The following is a 20,031-nucleotide window of genomic DNA, read 5'->3' as shown; positions in this document are numbered from 1 at the left end:
TATGACTGATCAGAAACGCTACTTTAGCATTCATGGAAGAAAATAAAACCAAAAGTCCCACAACAAACACAAACAGTAAGCCTTTTCTCTCCGGATTGTTAATCTGGTGTAACTGAACTGAAAACTTATTGACTGCCTAGCAGTATGGCCAGTACAATAGGAAGACCAAGTTACCATTGGAGAGAAAATCAGCATTTTGAGAAGGAAACACATACCTTTATACTTAATGGAAATCCTGCAAATGTATTTTTGCAAGAAGCTTATGAAAAGGGATGCATGCAGTTTTCTTCTAAGCTTGTACCTTGTTTCTGTTACTGCCACATTATTCCTTTCTTAGCGCTCTTTCTCCTCTCTCCTCCAATTCATGTGTAGTTCTCTGGCTTATGGCTCCTGCGTAGCTATTCTTTGGAAATTCCTGTTGAGATGTGCCTGGAGGGAAACAAGCAAAATGGCTTTTCGTTTGTTTGTTTGTTTATTTTCTGTTTAATAGGATGTTAAAAGATATAGTCCTTAATTTTGTGTAGAAAAACATTGGTGTTTTGGGCTACAAAACAGGATCTTGTAACTTGTAAATGTATTTATAAAATTGGCATTATATATTTAAAAAAAAAAAAAACTAACAGAGGAGAAAGGGTTAGCATTTATACTGCATCATTTAGTCTGTGAGTAAACTCCATATTTGCCTTTGGCAAGTACATATGCTGAGGTTAATTATAGGAAAGAATTAGGATTCTTGGGTAAAGTATGCTGCATTTTATAGTTTACGGAATACCCGGTAAGGCATGAGCTAGTATTTAGTTTGGATGTTGGTGCTGACATGAAAGAACAGAAAAAGATCTGCTGGCAGCCCTCGATATTTTGCTCTCAAAGGTGGGCTGAGAACTTTTAATTTCCCTCCTGAAGAAACTGTTTCTACTGTGACCAGTAAAGGTTTGCCTTGCACATTATACTGTCAAGTGCCTGTTTCTCACCTTGATGATGTGTTTGATGCACAGCTTAGCTGCAAAATTTTTCAGTTTGTTTTTAAATTTTGACAAAGAACATGCTCACAAAGCTGAAGTCTAGCATAAAACAAAATTGCATCTAAGTGGGAAATTGAGATATATAAACTTAAGGTATGACTCTTAGTGATGGAAGTTTTGGTGTGCTTTTTAAGTGATACTTCCTCAGAAATAATCGTTCTAAGGATGAACATTATTAAATTTAATATAATTTATTGTTATGCTTTGATAATGTATTTGTCTTGAGAACTCACTTGCGTGAGCTTTTCTTCTCTTATGTTATAAACTTGTCTGAATTTTCAGAATGGGGTCCCCTTTTCTTTTACCTTCTTTAAATGCTTAACTACATTATACATTTATGGGCTTAAACTATACACGGCTCCATATGTGGAATAAGTGTAGAATATGTCCCTTACTATTTGTTTTGAAATTGCATTTCAATCTATGTGAAATGGTTTAGAAGAAGATAGCATTAAGATTGTATAATAAGATTGCACAAAATAAAATATAGTTTATATTGCTTTCTCGTAGCCAATCTGCATGATTGTTGGCGTGGTTTTAACGGGAATTAAAAGCTTTGTGTGGCTGTAACTAGTCACTTAACTCTCAGCAAAGTTTTCTGAGTATTTTTATTTATTAGCATCATTTGCAAAAAGAAAAATAGTATTTTCCATATGAATAAAGATTTAGTTTGAACTGAAATGCCTTACTCTTTGATTTTTTTTTGTTCTTTATTTATCGTATGAATTTGTTTCCATCTGTGTGGATGTTACTTACATGATTGTAGAACATGGCCAAGGGAGTAATTGCTGCGTTTGTCCAAACGCAGTGAATGATGCCATTTCAGAAGCTGCAACACCCTAGATTTAAAGCTTCACCCGTTGCTTTCATACTGGGAAGAATTTGTTAGCTTTGACAAACTGAAAATGTTTTGCTTAATTGGTATTTATTGATTTAAAGGGGTTTTACTTTTATTTTTTAGTTTATTGGCTGTTACCAAAGCTTGCGCAGAGCAGGATTTTTTCCTAAAGATTTCACTAGCGGTATGTAAACCGGAGGACCTGGAATCCTTTTGCGTAATGAGGTGAGACCCGCACGTCCTGGAACGTCCTCGCTGCATCTAACAAAAGTTAGATGCAGCCGCTCGTACCTGTAGATCAGAGATAGAAAGAGTATTGTCAGCTTCTCGTTCTTCCTCTCGAGTTTACAGACCTTGTTGCTGTCTAAACAGACTTAGGAGGGATTGCTGAGGCAAAACACTTCTTACCACAGCAGGTGAATTAGCTGGAAGAGAAGATTTTATTCGTACAGGTTGCATTCTTGGGGGGAAAAGTCCCAATTTAGAGACATCTCTGACTGTAGCCAGGTGGGCCAGCTGCACATCTGGGCAGGTGAGGGGGAACGGGGGTATGGACATCTGCGGACCCTGGTTGGACAAGGAGCCTGCCAAATTCTGAGTGCATCCATCTCAGTTTCCAAATCTTTCTGAAATGCTTGTTCATATACGTGAATGTCAGATGACAGAACTATTGTATGTCTCATCTCTGTAAAGAATATGAATGCACATGCTATTTAGCTGTTTTTATACATCTAAACTGTTCTCATTTTTTTTAATTATTATTTTTATTTTTTCTCTGAATGCCTGCTAGTTGGGTTCTTATGTGCGAGTGTCTGGGAAACAAAACCAGCTCTTATCAAGAATGCAAATAATTTCATAAAAGGCTTAGTCACTGGTGATAATTTGCAAAGGCTTATATGATTAGCCTGTCTCTCTCAAAAAACCTTCTTGCAGCATGACTGCTTTGCACCGTACAAGACATGGAATTGGACAGGTAGGCCAGTGATCCAAAGTTTAGGAATGGAAAGGACAGAACTGCATTTATTGTAAGGGCAACCAGCATAGTAGCAGAAAAAAAATATGCTACTTCTATGGTTGCAAAGTAAGAAAGAGTATGGAGAAAAATCATAAAGTAAGGATAGGAGTAATATTAATAGAAAATGATATGAAATATACAATATACAGAAATATACAATACCAAGTGAAGTATAAGGGAAAGTTTTCCGTAAGATATTTATAAAACCTTACTGCTGATACAGAATAAAGGAATACTTGTTCTGTATTTGGGAAGAAAATTCTCCTATTCTGTGTCTGGTATACTGGTGGATGCAAGAAAGCTACTGTATTCTTTACAAGTCCATAATAATCTAGTAAAAGCTTGGCTGGCATGTAAATTTTTATGTTCTAGAGACCTAAATAACAGTAGTGAAAGCTTAATAATGCATTTTGAAATAGGAGCTTGTAATTGGAAAAAAAAAATCACTCTTTGTAGCGAAACGTGCACGACGTCTATGTTTTGTAAGCCTAGTTTGTCCACTGCTGAAAATAATCATGATACCGTCCTTTCTGGTAGCTCTAGCACATGGTATTGAGAAGACTGAGCGAGCAGTTGAGTTTAAAACCTTTTCAGAGAATTGGCTGTTTTAATTGTTTGGGGTTGTATAGGGAAATAACTCAGATTTGAAGCAGCACCATTCCTTTAAGTTAGCAATGTTTTTCAGCTTTTCTCATCTTTCCTTGAAAACCTCACTTGCTATTACTTTGAACATCTTGTTTGTCTGGGAGACTTGCAATTCTCCACGAGATTACACTGCTAATTGCTTCTGGCGTTGGAAAGACAGAGAAAAACGTGTTTGCTGGAGAAAGGAAGGGAGGCTCGTTTATCCAGAGTCCAAATATTGTCCGTAGTATACTAATTTTATTTTATTTTATTTTTTTTGCTACTAAATCTTTATGTGCAAGAGAGTTGATACAAAGTATTACTTGCTTTCTTTTTGTGCTTGTCCCTTATTAGCGACTTAGGCTAATTTTTTTGTCACTTATGCAAAGACCTCACTGGTTATGTAAAGACCTAATCTTTGCCGTTTCCCTCATGACGGACACCCATTTTTAGACAGACTCGCATTTAGTTTAATGCCTGTAAACAGTTTATCTTTTGAACATTTGGACAGAAACTTGGCAGCCAACATTTGACAGGACAAACAAAGGAAAACAAATCAAGCATCACTTCCCATTAGGAAGTAAACTATTGTTTGATAGGACGAAGCACAAGATTTCCAAAACTGCCAGAAGCCATACTCCAGATGCAGTAAGGCTTCACATAGGATTATTTTGAAAATTAGAGGCTTATTTTTATATTTTATTCAATTTGTAAACTTACCATTGCTTGACAATGGTACAACTAACTGCTAGTGTCTGGCATGTATAAAACTAAAAGTTGTCGTTTGTGTGGTCTCAGGCCTTTATTGAGGTTTAACAGGATTTGGGCCTTGCTGGTGCCTGTAATCCTTTGGCATCACTGCGTGTCTGCTGGTACAGCCAAAGAAGTTCTCATCAATCAGCTGGGAGGAGGGAAAAAAAGTACCTGTGGGTCTTTGTCAGATTTTCCAGCTTGCTATATTATAAGCAGCTTCTGTTAAGCTTCTGTCACTCAATTCCTGATGTGTCTGGGTAGCAGGCATGTAATGTTCCAGTATTTTTTTTGCTTGGTTGTCCCATTAAAGAATACGATTTTTGGATGTGGTGACTGATTGGAAAGGATGTCCCCTGTAGGTACAAAATGCAGGTTTTGGTCATCTCTTCAGGGATGAAGGTGCCTTGAAGATTGGTGCTGCATAACTCACGGCAAGCACTTCTCCTGATCCAATCCATGTTACAGTGCTCATAAATGAGACCTGATTCATCAAACATGCACAAGGTAAGTGCAGGTAGTAGAAGACTGTAAAGCACACGCTAAAAAGTCAGGATATGAGGAGCTTACAGTGAGGACTTAAGTTGTGGTGCGATGAAAGTTGTGGAAGTTTTATGTGAACTCAGCAGCTCCATGCAGTATTCTGCTTTGTTACATACCGTACTTTTGGCCTCCTCTTTTTTTCTGCTTTCTGACCAGATTACTCAGAGCTTTTAAGCTTAAGAGCTGTCCCCATCCTTCCCTCTCTTCTCTGAGGCTGCTGGTTTCAGGGTACTCCTCGCAGTCTGTTTTCTTCATCTGGAGACATTGTTCTTCCCTTACACACGTATTGATCGTGTGACCTGGCTTTCCATTTATTTTTCTGATTCCTGTTTTCCTCTCAGGTATGACTTTTCTAATCCTTCAAGAAAGACAGCCCAAATTTTACTTCTCTGCTTCAATTTTCAGCAATTAAACTCCCTTTGAATACCTCTTCACCCTCAGTAAGGGTGGGATGTTTTCCAATTTGGCCTTCTTGTTGTTGTTGTTTTTTATGATTATTGTCCAAGTGAACTTACCCAACAATTAATTTATTATTAATTTAACTTTCAGTCATCGCATGCTTTTAATCTATTGATTAAGCTTGTTTCCAGCATTTGTATTTTACAGCTTTACAGTTCTTGGTGTCTCAGATGATTTTGATGATTCCCTATTAGTGTTGGGATATAGATGTTGTGCTTTTTTTTTTTTTTTCCTCCTAGTGAATGAATTACAGACAGGAGGTCAGTTTTGTTGTTTTGTTTTCTTGCCTCTAAGGCTGTGTATGTGTTAATTTGGGAAGTGTTACCTGGGACTTGACTGTTTAGGAATGGATGAGGCTATGGATGAGGCTGTGGTTGGAGTGCCCTGGGCATGGCTCCTGCGCGCATGCGTGATGTTTTGAGCAGTCGGAAGCTGCAGACTTACTGGTGGGGCCATAGCTTCAATGTGTGTGTCCAGTACTCCTGATGTGTGTACCTGCAATGGGCTGAAGACCTCACGCAGCCAGCCCTATTCCTTAGATTTGGGGTAGCTTCCTGTACCCAGGCCTGGTAGGAGTTCCTCAGGTCAAGAACCTGAGGAACAAATATAAAGCTTAATGTGTTTTACTTGTATTTGTACAAGAATGTGCGCATAAACCCGCAGGAAACGAGCATTGTCAGCATTACGTCTCAAAGACAGCAGGACAGGTCTGTGTGCTGCACAAAAAATGGGCCTTGGAAAGGAAACCCAGGCTGAGCGGCACTATCCCCTCTGCCACCTCCTGAATCCATTCGTCTTCCCTGTCCTCAGGTACACGTTAAAAGCTCTAAAGGTCACCTTTCTCCTGCTGAAATTTGTAGGAGTTAGGAATTACATTCCACGGTCTTCTAAGGACTTGGATCCAAGCCTTGTGGCTGAAAACACAGAAGGGGCACAACTGTATTACCAATTTCCAAGCACTGGATAGCAGTTTCTTTATTTAATGTTGGTGTCTTTGTATTGAATTGGCTGTCTGAAGTGGATATTAAGCCTAACTCTAACGCCCAGTATACAGAAGGGAAAAGTAGCAGTCCCCTGTAGTCACTTCCCCTGTAGTCACGTTAGCGACGCGGGTTGATGTGTGTGTGCTCGGTCGTACAGGTGGCCACACTGCGTTACCCTTTCTTTTCACTAGATGAGTACCTGAACATCTATCCCAATAATTAAATACTGAGCGTGGGCTAGAAAAATGAATTATTGTATGCAAGTGGAGTAGGTTCAGCAGAAAAGACTGAGGAGGGATGGTTCCCTGAAAATTATCCCTAAAAATAATAATTTCTCACTGTGTTTGGCTCAGCTCCTTGAGCTGGCTGGCTGACTGCATCGAGGCTTGCTGTGGGATAAGGGAGGGGAGGGTGAAGGCTAGCCTAAGGGTAGGTAGGGACCCTGAGAAACCGGCCCTGGCTGCTGCTGAGCTGGGTGGGGTGCCATGGGCTGTGATGCTTGTTTTACTGACAGATCTCAAGTGTAGCTTCCAGGACAAGGCACCCCCAAAAGTTGTGTTTTAGCTATGAAGATTTGGGGTAAAACTGGAACTCGTGACGTAGTTCGAAAGAGGTGAGCTCCCCTCTTCAGCTTTTCAAAGTAAAAATGCAGGTGGCAGGCTCCCAGAAGATTCATGTGCGTGACCTTGCTGGAGAGAAGTCTCTCTCTGCCCAAAAGTCAAGCACCTGAGGCTGTTTTCACTATTTCCTGCTGCTTGACTTAGCATCGTGTTTGCTCTCTGGCTATTGTGGCAGCCCTTCTTAGGCAGTGAGTTTCCCCATATCTTTTTAAGAAGCTACGAAGAACTTGGTTTGTTAAATTTGGGTTACAGGACTTCTAAGTATTGGGTGCTGAAGTACCTACAACCAATTTTGTGAAGTTTGAAGGTTGGTGAAAACAGCTTCTGGTGTCATTGTCTGACTTAAAGTGCTGAGGCTTACCTCTCTTTGTGCATGTACATATATATACACACACCACACAAATGTATCTATATACGTGTGTGTGCATATATATGACAAGACTTAAAGGTTGAAAGCAACAGCATAAGTGCAAAATCAATGGATTTTTGCCTCTTATTCATTGCCTTTTTTCTCTACACTACATGAATTACTTTAATGCTTATTATTGGCTCAGAAACACACTCACATACAAGACCATTTAGCTAATACACTTCTTTCTTTGCCAATGATGGAGCTGTAAATATGCTAGGTATGTGCACCACTTATCTTTTAAAGACAAATCCTAAACTTTGTGCTACTACTTTCCATCCCCCCTTCCTTTCTGCTAGCCTGCTTTGTGTCTACCTTCCAGGCAACAAAATACCTTTATTCTTTTGATCATAAATGTAGCTCTTTTCTGAGCAAGGATTTTAATTGCATTTCAGCTTCTCCCTGAAAGGCATTTTATGCATTTCACAGGGCTGGGGATCAGAGGAAAGAAAAAGGGCACAGTTTTGCTCCCTGCTTTTTCCAGCTAATGACTGGGTCCTGTGTGATGTGCAGGTAGGAAGGCTCACGCAGAACCTCTGAGCAGGCCCCTATCTACTCTTTTTATAATCATGGTGTCTTTCCCCAGAAATTTTCCCCAGAAATAAGAGAACAAAACTGTTCAGAGAGAATGTAATGCAACAGCTAGCATCGCTCAGAGATGCTTTTCAGAGTTAACAACCATGTGGTTAGGTAAGAGGGTGCATATTCAGGAGCTGGTAGGGATACAGGAGGAACCCATTCTTTTTTAATCATAATTTTAACTCCTTATGAATGGGCAGAGAACATCGTGGTTGCCTTTGACTGTTTTTCTGGCCTAGAACTGAATGAAAACCCCAATCACCTGAGACTGTCAAGTGACCATGTAGAGGCCATGATTAGAATATGGTTTGCTGTTAGAACTAGTGCAACATATGTAGTTGCATATAAAAAAACAGATCCAGGGCTGGCGCAAAATAGCCCTGTAGTCATTTAGTATAGGTTTCAAGGTATACTTTCCTTTAGGAGACTTTGCATTTCTTTGCATACAATAGCCAGCATATAGGAGGACAGAGTAATTGATGTTTTGCTTTAAGGCATAATGCATCTCATGGGTTACAACACTTAAGGTTACATGAATAAGAGATTAATTCAGGTTGTCAAAATACATTCTTTACTACAGGTGAGGGATTACCAAGATCATTATCCTCAAGGTAAAGTCCTTACATCTCAAGAAGAGCTTTAAAAAAAAACTTTATTGATTGAAATCATTGCCATGGCTTTTTACTTTGGTGGCACAATTAAAATTTGACTTCTCATGCAGCTGCTGAATTCACACCATGTACTTTTAATCAAGCTCTATGGTATTTGCCCAGTCTACAAAATATGTTCACTAAATATTTAATTAGACTGTGGAACTACTCCCAAAGCTCAATTTTGCTGTGTTAAAAGCTTATAACAGCTTATAACATTGCTCATGACAGTGTGATTCTGCCCTCAGTCTTAAAAGAAAAAACAATCACCCTTGCACTGAAATGCTTCTTCTGTGATATGCGCGTCTCCCTTCTCCATTTTCTACATTTAAAAAAAATATATATTTTTTAAAAAAAAGGTTGATAAGCTAGCAATATGCTTTTACTGCTAATAAGGCTAATGGTATCCTGAGGCCACAGCTGGAGCCTGCTGTCCAGTTCCTGGCTCTCACCTCCAAAGCATAGACATACTGGAGAGAGGCTAGCGAAGGGCCATGAAGGTTGTTAAAGGACTGGAACATTTTTATGATGAAAGGCTGGGACTGTTTAGCCAGGAGAAGAGGCAGAGGGTGAGAATCTTAGCAATGTCTAAGAATAATTGAAGGCAGAGTGCATAGAGAATGGAGCCAGGCTCTTTTCAGTGGAGCCCAGGGTCAAGACAAGAAGCATAAACTGAAACACCGCAGGTACTGTCTGAAGCACTTCTTTACCATAGGGGTGACAGAGCACTGGCACAGGCTGCCTAGAGAGGCTGTGGAATCTTCTTCCTTGCAGATCTTCAAAAGCCATCTGCACAGGGTGGTCCTGCCTGGGCTGTAGGGTTGGACCAAACAGCTTCCAGCCACCCCTTCCAACTTCAGTCTGTAGTTGTCCAGTGAAATCCTTAGGGTAAAGGACTAAAAGCACATGTCCTGCTTCTTGTCACCTTAGCTACTTACCCTCTGAGAGGCTGTGAGGGCCTGGCAAAGGCTTTCTGCTACACAAGAAAGAGCAGGACAGCAAGTAATTATAGGGAAAGATTAAGCCTGTTATGATCTGACACTTATAATAAAAGTTTGAATTAACAACTTATTTTTTCCCTTTTTAAGTCTTAAAATCCCTTTTATTTTTTTTCCTACTCAGTTCAGACACTAGGGGAAGTCACTTCCAGCTGTCTTAGGACCGTTCCTGTAAACTTGTTATGTACAAGAGACAGAGCAGGTTTCATGGAGAGCAGCAAAACTCTAACGCTGATAAAAAAAAGACGAATGAATAGCAGCATTCTTCAACCACTGCAAGGTTACAAGGGCTCCTATAGACAGAAAACAACATTTGCAATGTTATGGGTGCAAATCTTCAATAAATAAGAGCTGCTGGTTCCTCAACAAATCCAGCAGCTAGAGCCATGCTGGGGCCAACAAGCAAGGCTTGCAGCAACATTATGAATAGATGTCACAGCTCCACAGTTCAAGGTTACAGTAACCATTCACTAACAGTTCGTCTTAAGGGGAAGAAAAATAAACAAATCCCTGTACTGAAAAATCCACATATCAGTAAGTTAAAAGAAAAGGATTGGTATGACTTAAATTTGAGTGAATACAGCTATATTCTAATAGTGTCTTCTTGTGCAGCCTATTAACAATCTTTAACTGTCCCATTCAAAAAAAGATGTGCTGATACAACCAATTACTGAAAAGCAATGGCACTTGAACTACTTGCATTTTTCTCATTCTGTTATGAATCACTACAAAGAACAGGCTATAGAAAGATCTTACTGTAAAATTCAAATGGGTTCATCTATGCAAGACAGACTTAAAGGAGTAATAAAAACCATGATTTATTACACTGTGCAAAACTAGATTCAGAATAAGCAAGCGCAGAATATAGTAAGTTTTATTTTTCTGTACATCACACATTATTGGTTAAATTTCATCAACAATACCAACACTTCTCAGACAGGTAAAGGAAAAATTGCAGCTCAGCAATTACTTTTGCTTTATAGAATAGAGTAAGATAACTTCCCAGAGAATTTGTTACCTGATTAACCTAGCAGAAGGTGCTTCACCTCAGACTACCTTCCAGGATTTTCCATAGCTTGTCAGGTTGGAACCTCAGTTTGCATTGTCCTGACACAGTCTAGAAACAAGCAACTCCATTCTCATTAAGTTTTGGTAATGTCTTCTTCTTAGAAGATGAATTAATGCAGTTGCATTTGCATTGTAAGTAAAAGCTGCAGCTACAAAAGTCACTTTCCAGTAGCCCCAGATGTCTCTGAGTTAGAGTGTGCTGAGATCGGTTATATATTTAATAAAGTCCTCTTAAGAAAAATAAGAATTTTTGCATAATGTACATACAAAAAATTGGTTATTTCCTTTATTTATAGGTTCAGATATATAACTACAGCTATATTTTATTCACTAACTCACAACAATTAATGCCTTGATGGTAACTGATACAAGTCCAAGAGAATTATTGGCCTATTCTTTATAATGGTGTAAGTTATATGGAAGTGTTTTGAAAACAGTGACTTAAAGAAAGAGGAATCAGCAAAAAAACTCCTTTGGTCCCTGTAAGAATAATTTAACTCTTCCAAGAAATTTTCAGAAAACTCTTCCACATGGTTTTAACTGATTATTTTAACTGATTAAGGCATCAAAAATGTATTTAAAATCACAATTAAAATGGTCATTCAATGCAGATTCCCTAACAAAGATTAAGTATTTTCTCCTCCTCAGCTCTCTTCTGCTGAAAACCAACACTCCAAATATACCTGTCTGATAAGGTCCCCCCATATCCATTTTATAAATGACAACAAAACATAACAATTAAATATATTGCACAAGAAGCATGACAGATCCTGCCTGACTCCTCACAAAAATGGCCACAACACAGGAGAACAGCTACTGAACATCTCAAAATTTGAAGAGGTCAATGAAATGCTGAGGAGATACTGGCATAAGACAGGTGTTTGGATCACTGGCTGTACAGGGGTGTCCTCCATCCTGCAAAATGAGAGAGAAAATAGTAAGTTCTTTTCATATCCCCAATCTCTCTACCCCCCCATTAAAAAAAAATGCAAAAATTCATATATAAGGGACATGTAACTACTTCTACTGTAAGCAAACTGATAATTTAAGAATTCACATATATATATATATATATACACACACACATATGTAAAAATAGGCCTCTCTCATTTGACTGTGGTATTGAGATGCTTCAGATTTCAGGAAAAAACACCCCTCCTCCCCTCAAAAAACAGAGCTTGAGTCAGAGCTCTTAGGAAAAAAAAGTACATTTTGTTAAATGTAATTTAAAAAACAGCTGCTTTGTTGAACCTAATTTGTCTGTTCAATGAAAAACTGAAATCAGATATTACTTCAGGGGAAAATGAGCTCTTTGTTTTCCAAGTGAAGAGCAGACGACAATTCCCCCCAAAAATGAACAGAATGTTTGATGTCCCCGTCAGACGTTTTTCTACCTTTCCTCTCTTCAACATGTTTTTCACTCCTACCTTTCACCCGGCTGAAATTGTTGCCTTAAACTAGATATTTGTACCCAGGCAAGTTAGGAATATAGAAGATGGACAGGATGTATAAAGTCATGCAGAGGAAGAAACTGCCTCAAATCATTACCCATTGGTGTAATTAAAGCAATACATAGAACAGAAATTAAGCCCAACAATGATTTGACTAAAGGAAGGACATGGTACAGATCTTGCACAATGAAACAAGGAAGGTAGAGTTCACAAACAGTTGGGTCACATTCAACCATTGGGATGATGATTGAAAGTACAGCTTTCTGAACAGCCCAGAAATAGTAAAGTCATATTAGTTTAGGGCTACAGACTGTCAAGGGCCTGGATTAATCAGTTGGCAGGAGTATTTATGTAATGAGCAGATATAAAAACAAGTTAGAACATGTCTCGAATGTTCTAAAGTTAACGCTGCAGTGTTGTGACCAGCTCTGCAAAACATTGGCTATATTGGGGTGGATGTACATACACACATGCCTCTCCATAGAGAGAATCAATAGCATAAGCCCATTATGGAATAGATCCCTCACTGAGGCAGCAATTATAAGCTACGAGGAAAGATTTCTATGATAGCAAACAAGTACTTGCACCTCTACCCACTGAGATTTTGTTTAGCACAGACTATTGGTAGGTGAAGTTTCTGGAAGTGAGTGATTAACACAGCACTTGCAATGGTTTCCAGTTTAAACATGGGAGTGTTCCATTGCAGTGTCTCCTATTTCTTTGTTCTTAGTATCTGGTACAAAGAAACAATTAGGTGACAGCAGTCCTCTACTGTGTGATACAACCAGCTTAATAAGTCAGTTAAAACTGAAATACAAGAGCTGTAACATGAAAAGCTGTGTAATCACAACCTGTTGCACTGCCAGCCTCAGAAAGTTACATGTAGCTTCCTCAGTCTTACAGAGGAAACTGCAGAACGCTCATTCTCTCTCACTTCCCAATAACAAAACATTTCAAGTTAAAATGAACTTTTATTTTAAGTGTACATGCATTCAGTCGTGGCCAGATATCCAACACATCATTGATCTGTGTTCTGCAGCATATTGAAAAGTCAATTTTCTTCACTCTATTAGTTTTTGAGCTGGGGACATCAAATGAAAAGGCTTTCTCATTCTACATTCACCAAACCTGCAGTGCTTTCTTTAATATTACAGAATCTTGAACTCAGCACAATTGTCTGATTATTCAAGGTTCAAATTCATCTTATAATGGAAAGTTCAGTTTTGTACCTTATTGGAACCCTCTACAGGAAAGAAATGCCAGAGCTGTAATGAAAAGAAGGCCCCAGACAGTTCAATGAAGAGGTTAAACGAACACCTTGATGAATAACAGTCCAAGGCTCAAACTGTCATCCCAGGTTTTGAGGGGCTTCTCTCCCTTTCCAGTGTCGATGAATTTACAGCGTAGGATGAGAAAGCTAAAGTAAATATATGGTAGGTAGACTGCAGACTACTGCAGTCTTTGTTTCTCTCATTTCCACGGGAAATGAAATTATATGCAATTTGTTTAACAGAAGGAAGGAATCTGGAAGTGGAGTTTTTTTTTCTTACTATTTTCTTTACATGAGTTCATCAGAGATGCCACACTCCCTTCCAAAAGGTTTGCACCACTGAAGTGAGTAGGCCAAGCATATGTTCTAAATGGTACTCAGCTTTTCCAATGAAAATCATTACACTATAGACACATTATTTGTGATTTTCATTAAAAATATAGATGTCCATATGAAAATACTATGTGACATCTCATTCTCCCACTTTTAGTACTTGCTTTAGTATCACTTGAAAGCCAGCTGTTACATTAATAGCAGGAAGAAAAAAGGAACAGAAATAGGCAGTCCTACTTGGAGTTCAGTCCATGTAGACAAAATACACAAGAAAGGTTTAGTAAACGTTTCAGTCTTTTGCTCTACTGCTTTCATCTTGAGATGACACTTGTAAGGAAGGGAGATGCCATAGCAGAAAAAGCACACTCCCAAAGGTAGTTGCTAATAACCTCTTCTACTCATTGTCATGAGTAGAACTTCCTAGTTTCCAGGAAATAAGATTCTGGGAAAAGTTAGTTTATTCTCCTTTAGTGCTTATTTATACCTATACTTGTAAATATTTTAGGAAAAAAAATGTAACGTGCTTTGCTCCACGCATGATCATAAAAATGCTTTCAAAAGGCTCTGCTCAGTCAGGAATTATAGAGCCAATAACAACCTCGGTAAGATCAGTTCTTGTTTAAGTTACTAAAATGGAAACAGCAATTTTACAGTTAAAGTGATGTGGATTGAAGAGGAGAATCAAACTTCCTGTAATTATGAGTATTCCTCCTTCCCTGAAATTACATTTATTAAATACTGAAAAGTAATGAACAAGTCACACTGATCTTCTATATATCTACTTAAAGCTAAAACAATTCTTTTGAATTAACGGGAGAATTCACCAGGAAAAATGTTTACTGACAAATGTAATTGTTTTGTTCCTCAGATTTTATCACAACTGCAAATTACAAAGCTCCCGTGACAACTTTGGAGCTACAGTCCTTTTCCGTGTAATTATTTCCACCATCTCTTCATTCAGAAAATAACATTATAATTGCCTCTCCCACCCTCCTAAGTCATATGTAGCCCATTTTGGGAATTTCTTTTCAGAGAGGCTCTTTTATAAGAACATGAGTATTCCAAGCGGAATAAAACAGATTGCAGTACTTTCTCTTAACAGAAAGTGAGGTTTGTGTTACTCTTTTCAGATTTCAATACTGAATTAAATACATCCGGGAGCGCATAAACAGTTACCAACACTGAGTGCACAGACCTGTTTCTTCACGAATCTAACCAAAATTTTGTACTCATGTTCATTAGATGTTGAATTATGGTCCCCGGTTTTAATGGCAATAACAGGCAATATGGCAATAATAAAAAAACGAAGATGAAAACTGAGATGGAAAGTCACCACTACTTATCTGATAGGGACATGAAAATTAATTAAGTATTCCTGCTGATGTGGGGAAACAAGAACAAGTATCGAAACAAAGAAATGAACATGTTATACACTTTGACATTACACACCAGTTAGCACTGAAAACAGATGAGACACATAAGAAATACCTTGAGTAACAAAGCAAGATGGTAGTCCTTTGAGATCATGAAGAAGGAAGCAGGAAGGAGAGCCATAAAGTGAAAGAAGCAGAGTTAAGGTTTATTGAAGCTAAGGTTTATGTGCCATTTAGAAAAATAGTCTTATTCCTGTGGAAAGTCACAAGCAATCGAGGAACCAAAATCAGTATGGACTCCAAGACTACTAAAACCAAGTGTGAAATATACCACTTACACAAAACAGTTTCAGTACACCCTGCGTTTTATGTAACACTGTAAGAACAAAAGGCTTTTCAACTTCTATGGCCATCCCTGGGATATCTGTAATGTACTACTGAGTTCTGTAATGTACTACTGAGTTGGCCAAGAAAGTAAGAGAATTGCCCACAATGGCAATGTTGCCTAGAGGAACAGAAATAGTACTATATAAATGAAGAGTACGCATAATAGCATATAGAAATAGTAATACATTATGCTTCTCTGAACGCTTTTATCAGTTTGCCCTTTTTGAACTACTGGAATTACATATTTTGCTCACTTTCAATACGGAAAAATCCTCACTTTGAGAAGTGAATGAAGAGTCATGCAACATGAAGAGCTTCTTACAGTCATTCCCTCCTTTAACACAGAAGAGTACAAGATGATTATACCACTGCACTCCCTGCGATGAATTTAGAAGTCTCCTTACTGTACTTAGCATTACTATGGTCACAGGTTTTAAACAAATACAGCAACACATGCCTCAAATGCTGCTGCTTGAAAACTCTTGAAGATTATCATACCATACTGAAAAATTAGAAAATTTCCCTTACTTCAACTGTTTGCCAACTCAATTCACCAGTCCTCAGTCCCTTTTTTGTGCAAATCTTCCTTTAAAAAGGACAAAATAAAGGACCAGATGAATTGCCTGGGTAAGATTTAGTTAACCCTCTCTTGTTGCCAGCTTTTATATTATCGTTTTCACAAACTGATGAAAGTTCTCCTCAGATATAAAACACAGGCATAACCAGTAATATTTCACGGTCTCACTGCTTTGGTTCTTAAAAACTTAGGCTCTCAAATATTACCACAACTAGTTTCTACAACTCATACTAAGGGATAGCCCTGAAGTAATTCCCCTAAGTAGTCTAACATTTATTCACCTCTTCTGTCTAAGAGTTTCTGGAGAGCAGTCACATTCCTTCTTAGATTTAATACAGCTAAGTTAAAGAAACTGAACTATCAGTCTTAATTCAGAACTTTTCCTCTGCACCTATGTTTTGCACCAATGTTTTGCTTCGTTCTTGAATGAAGGAAAAAAGTTATGGCAACCCCACAATGTGCTTAGTTCATTGCCTGAAGCTCTTCTGAATTGTCAAAGCCAGAAATAGTTTCCTGATTAATATATTCATCTAACACATCATTTTGCTAGAACTGATAAAGTTCCCCCACACGTGCACTTTGTTTCTCAACTTTGTTTAGAAAGCTTGGGAAAGGATATAGGTACACGTGCCTGAAAAAGCAGAACCATTCTCCCCCCATACAATTCAGCGTGACTGGGACTAGCAGTTCTTTACTCACATTGCCCTGGCCAGCGTCAGAGGAACCGTTTTTCAGACCACTGATTAACCTCTTAGTGATAAACCTCTGCCAGTAGTGGTGCCAGTTGGTCAGAAATCGATTCTTTAAACAATCTTTCAGCCTGATCAAATATTTATTTTAAAAATCTAAGCCTTGTCCTTTTCTGAAGCCTAGTGAAGCAAAACTGAATTCAGGCTCACAGAACAATTGGGCTGGAGGTCTCCAGTCCAGCCTTCTGTTGAAGGCAGGGTCAGCTATGAAATCAGACCAGGTTGCTCAGGTCATCAAAATGGATGGAAACCGCACAATCCCTTCAGCCAAACTGCTCCCTTGCTTGGCTGTCCTCATGGCAGGCTCTTACATTGCTCTGAAGTGGTCTTCTCCAGCCTCTCCTCACATGGCAAGTCCTCAAGCCACCCAGACCATTTGGACCTTCCCCGAATTCCGCCTTGTTTATCAGCTTTTTTTTTATACTGGGGGACCCCCAGCTGGGTGCAGTATTCCAGATGCAGTCTAATGAGTGACAAGAGGGACGATCCATTCCCTAACCCCTTCTGGTGAAACCCACCCAGGCTGCCAAGAGCCTCCATTGCTGCCAGGGTTCACCACTGGCTCAGGCCCAGCTCACTGCTCACCAGGACCCCCAGGGCTTCAGCAGAGCTGCTCCAAGGCTTGCCCCAGCCTGGATCACTGCCAGGGGCTCTTCCTTCCCAAGTACAGGCACTGGCATTTCTCCTCATTCATGAGATTCCTATCAGCATATTCATCCCTCCAGCCTGTTCCCTCTAACAGAGAGAGCTGCCCTACGGTGTATTTATTGAATGTGCCCTCCAAAATGGAGGTATCTGCAATCTTGAGAGTACTCTAATGCCTCCTCCAGTCACTGATAAATTAATTTATCAAAGAAAGCTATGTGTTTTCCATGCTCACAGTAATATTTAAAATTGCAAACCACCTCCAGAATTTTAGTGCGAGGCATACAATTAATCTATAACTACAATCACTTTAAGACCTGTCCAAATCTCCAGGATGTCAGTCAGCATTGCAACAGCAATCAACAGGTACTGCTCAAACCAAACAAAGTACCTTTAACAGCTCATTCTGTTGTTTCACTAAAAATATAACCCACTGAGCAAGTTTAAAATATTGTAATTCAATATCATGCTATTTCTATGAAGGCTGGCCTATTCTGTTCAATGGCCTCATTTTTATATGGAATGAGGTCTCACACTGACATGCAACTCTTAAGTTATAGAAAGATGACATAAGAGCAACTAATTTCTATGAATTAGGAGATAAACACTTCTTGAGATTAAGATTTCTCAAATATTTCTTATTCTTTGTTGTCTTAGCACTACTCATATGTGGTTTTTGAGCTGTAAAAAAGAAACCTTACTGACTGGAAGGCTGAATTATGGTACAAAGTAAACTCATAACTTGAGTTCACATGAGTGAAATAGGAAAATGCTCAACAGAAATTATGATCATCCTGTATGCTTCATGGTCAACATCAAAATCAACATAAAATACACTTTGAAGTTTCCAACATTCCTCATAGCTTCATATAGGACAGAAACAAGACTATAAGAATACAGTTTTATACCAACATGGTAGGAATGCTACAGTAATACCTTACTATAGGCTTTTATTGATTGCCATGCCATCATTAGAAGAAGGATGCCATAAATGGAAGGTTACTTCATACAAGCTCAGAACTTCGCATAATATTAAAGAAATACAAGAAGACAGACTGCAACTCTTCCCCCATGGCAGTTTTCCTTGTAATTCTAAGTATTAAGATTGTCAGATATAGAGATAAAAATGCTAATTCAGGAACAGGTCTGGAATTCAATACTAATTAAAAAATATAAAGCTTCCATATGAGCGTTAGATATTAGCTGTCCAACCACATCTCACATGATAAAACTGAGAAGATGATCTTAACTTTCATTTCAGATAATCATCGGTAACTATATGAACCCATTTCTGGTTATTTCAAAGCTCTTACCTTCCAGAAGAGAATACTACAATGTCGACAGAAATGCAAGGTGTCTCCGTACTGCTCCTTTATTGGGTAGCATTTCTGAAGTGCAAAGTACATCAGCTTCCAGTCAATATGGCCTTTCTCTGATAGAATCAAATGCCTACAAAACTGGACATAAAATACTTTCCTTTAAATTGGTTAAAGAACTAGTCAAATCAGGTAAAGGACTAGAAAACTGAAGGTATCTAAACTGAAGTATCATAACAGGCATTCTTTGAATGCAATCTGATATCATACATCTCTGAAAAGTAGTGAGATCCAGCCACAAAAAAAAGTTACACTAAAAATAGGAGTACAGATTTGCCAAGAAAAAGTAGGTCTCATACAGCTGATCTAACTCCACTGTCTTGAAATGATTTTAATTATAGTCAGTGATAACTGCATAATAAAAACAATATTTAGAGGCATAAATAATTAATTCTTTATGTCAGGAATAAGATAATTGTGCATTACATTTCATGAATTTCTGGTAAGATGGTAACCATGGATTTACACATTTTTTTTCCATTTGAAAAATATACATGATTCTTTCACATCTTATGGTCTTTCTAGAAGCACAGCAATAATAGTGATGTACTTGAACATGCATCTGCATGCAAAGAGTAGCTAATGCAGAATGACTATTTCCCTCCATCTTAATCCACAGAAAAGGTTTATTAAGTGTATTTGCAAAAGGCTCCTTATTCCACTCTGTCTGGATTAAATGCTAATACATTACAGGCTTTCTTCATTCACAAGACTACTGCCACATGGGTGAGAACAGCACTGCCTTTGTGATTTCAGCTACACTTCACTTTGTTTCATAATAGTTTCCCTGTGTAAAGTTCTTATTTTTTTCCAAAAGTGCTCTTCAGATATCAAGTATGTTTTTGTAGTTGTTTCAATGGCTCAACAAATACACTGCAGAGGAGAGGAAAAACAACCTAACTCCACTCTGTAGCTATTAAGGCAGCACATTCTTAAACAGAAAGAGCAGCATTTGATAAATTGATATTGAAAAATTACTTTGTATTAGATTATTCTAATAAAAATTGGATGTGAATATTTAGGAATACATTGGCAACACTGTGTAGAAGTATTATTTATAAGACACAGGACTAGCTCATTATACTGAAATGATTAAGTGATCTTTTTCCCCAGCATTACCTTAATATAAATTATTCTCTAGCTATTGTCACTGTTCAGATGACCTTACCTTACCTACCCTGAAAATTCATTCAACCATTAGACTTATCTTCATCCCTTTACCTTGAGTTCATCCTACCTTGAGTTCACCCGAGCTGCCTCAGGAAAGTTTTTGGCTTCCCTTAAGCTGTATTTTCCAAAAAGTTCACCCTGA

General features: G+C 38.3%; 1 protein-coding gene across 4 annotated transcripts in view; it reads right to left on the bottom strand.

The window, feature by feature from the left end:
• Positions 1-10,292: 10,292 nt before the first annotated feature.
• FBXO25 (F-box protein 25) overlaps positions 10,293-20,031 on the bottom strand; it is a 29,685-nt gene continuing 19,946 nt past the window's right edge. For 3 of the 4 annotated variants that reach the window (XM_035543071.2, XM_035543072.2, XM_035543074.2), the window contains 2 exons: positions 18,657-18,800; positions 10,293-11,473 (listed from right to left, as the gene is read on the bottom strand). In XM_035543071.2, coding sequence (XP_035398964.1) covers positions 11,384-11,473; positions 18,657-18,800 — 234 coding nt within the window. In that variant the 3' untranslated portion in view covers positions 10,293-11,383. Of the gene's footprint in view, positions 11,474-15,626; positions 15,707-18,656; positions 18,801-20,031 lie in introns of all 4 variants that reach the window. The other variant, XM_035543073.2, reaches the window with a different exon arrangement.

This window comes from Cygnus atratus, chromosome 3, assembly GCF_013377495.2.
Source record: "Cygnus atratus isolate AKBS03 ecotype Queensland, Australia chromosome 3, CAtr_DNAZoo_HiC_assembly, whole genome shotgun sequence".
NCBI classification, from domain to species: domain Eukaryota; kingdom Metazoa; phylum Chordata; class Aves; order Anseriformes; family Anatidae; genus Cygnus; species Cygnus atratus.
The sequence above is the reverse complement of the archived record's forward strand: the minus strand, read 5'-3'. Positions and strand labels throughout refer to the sequence as shown.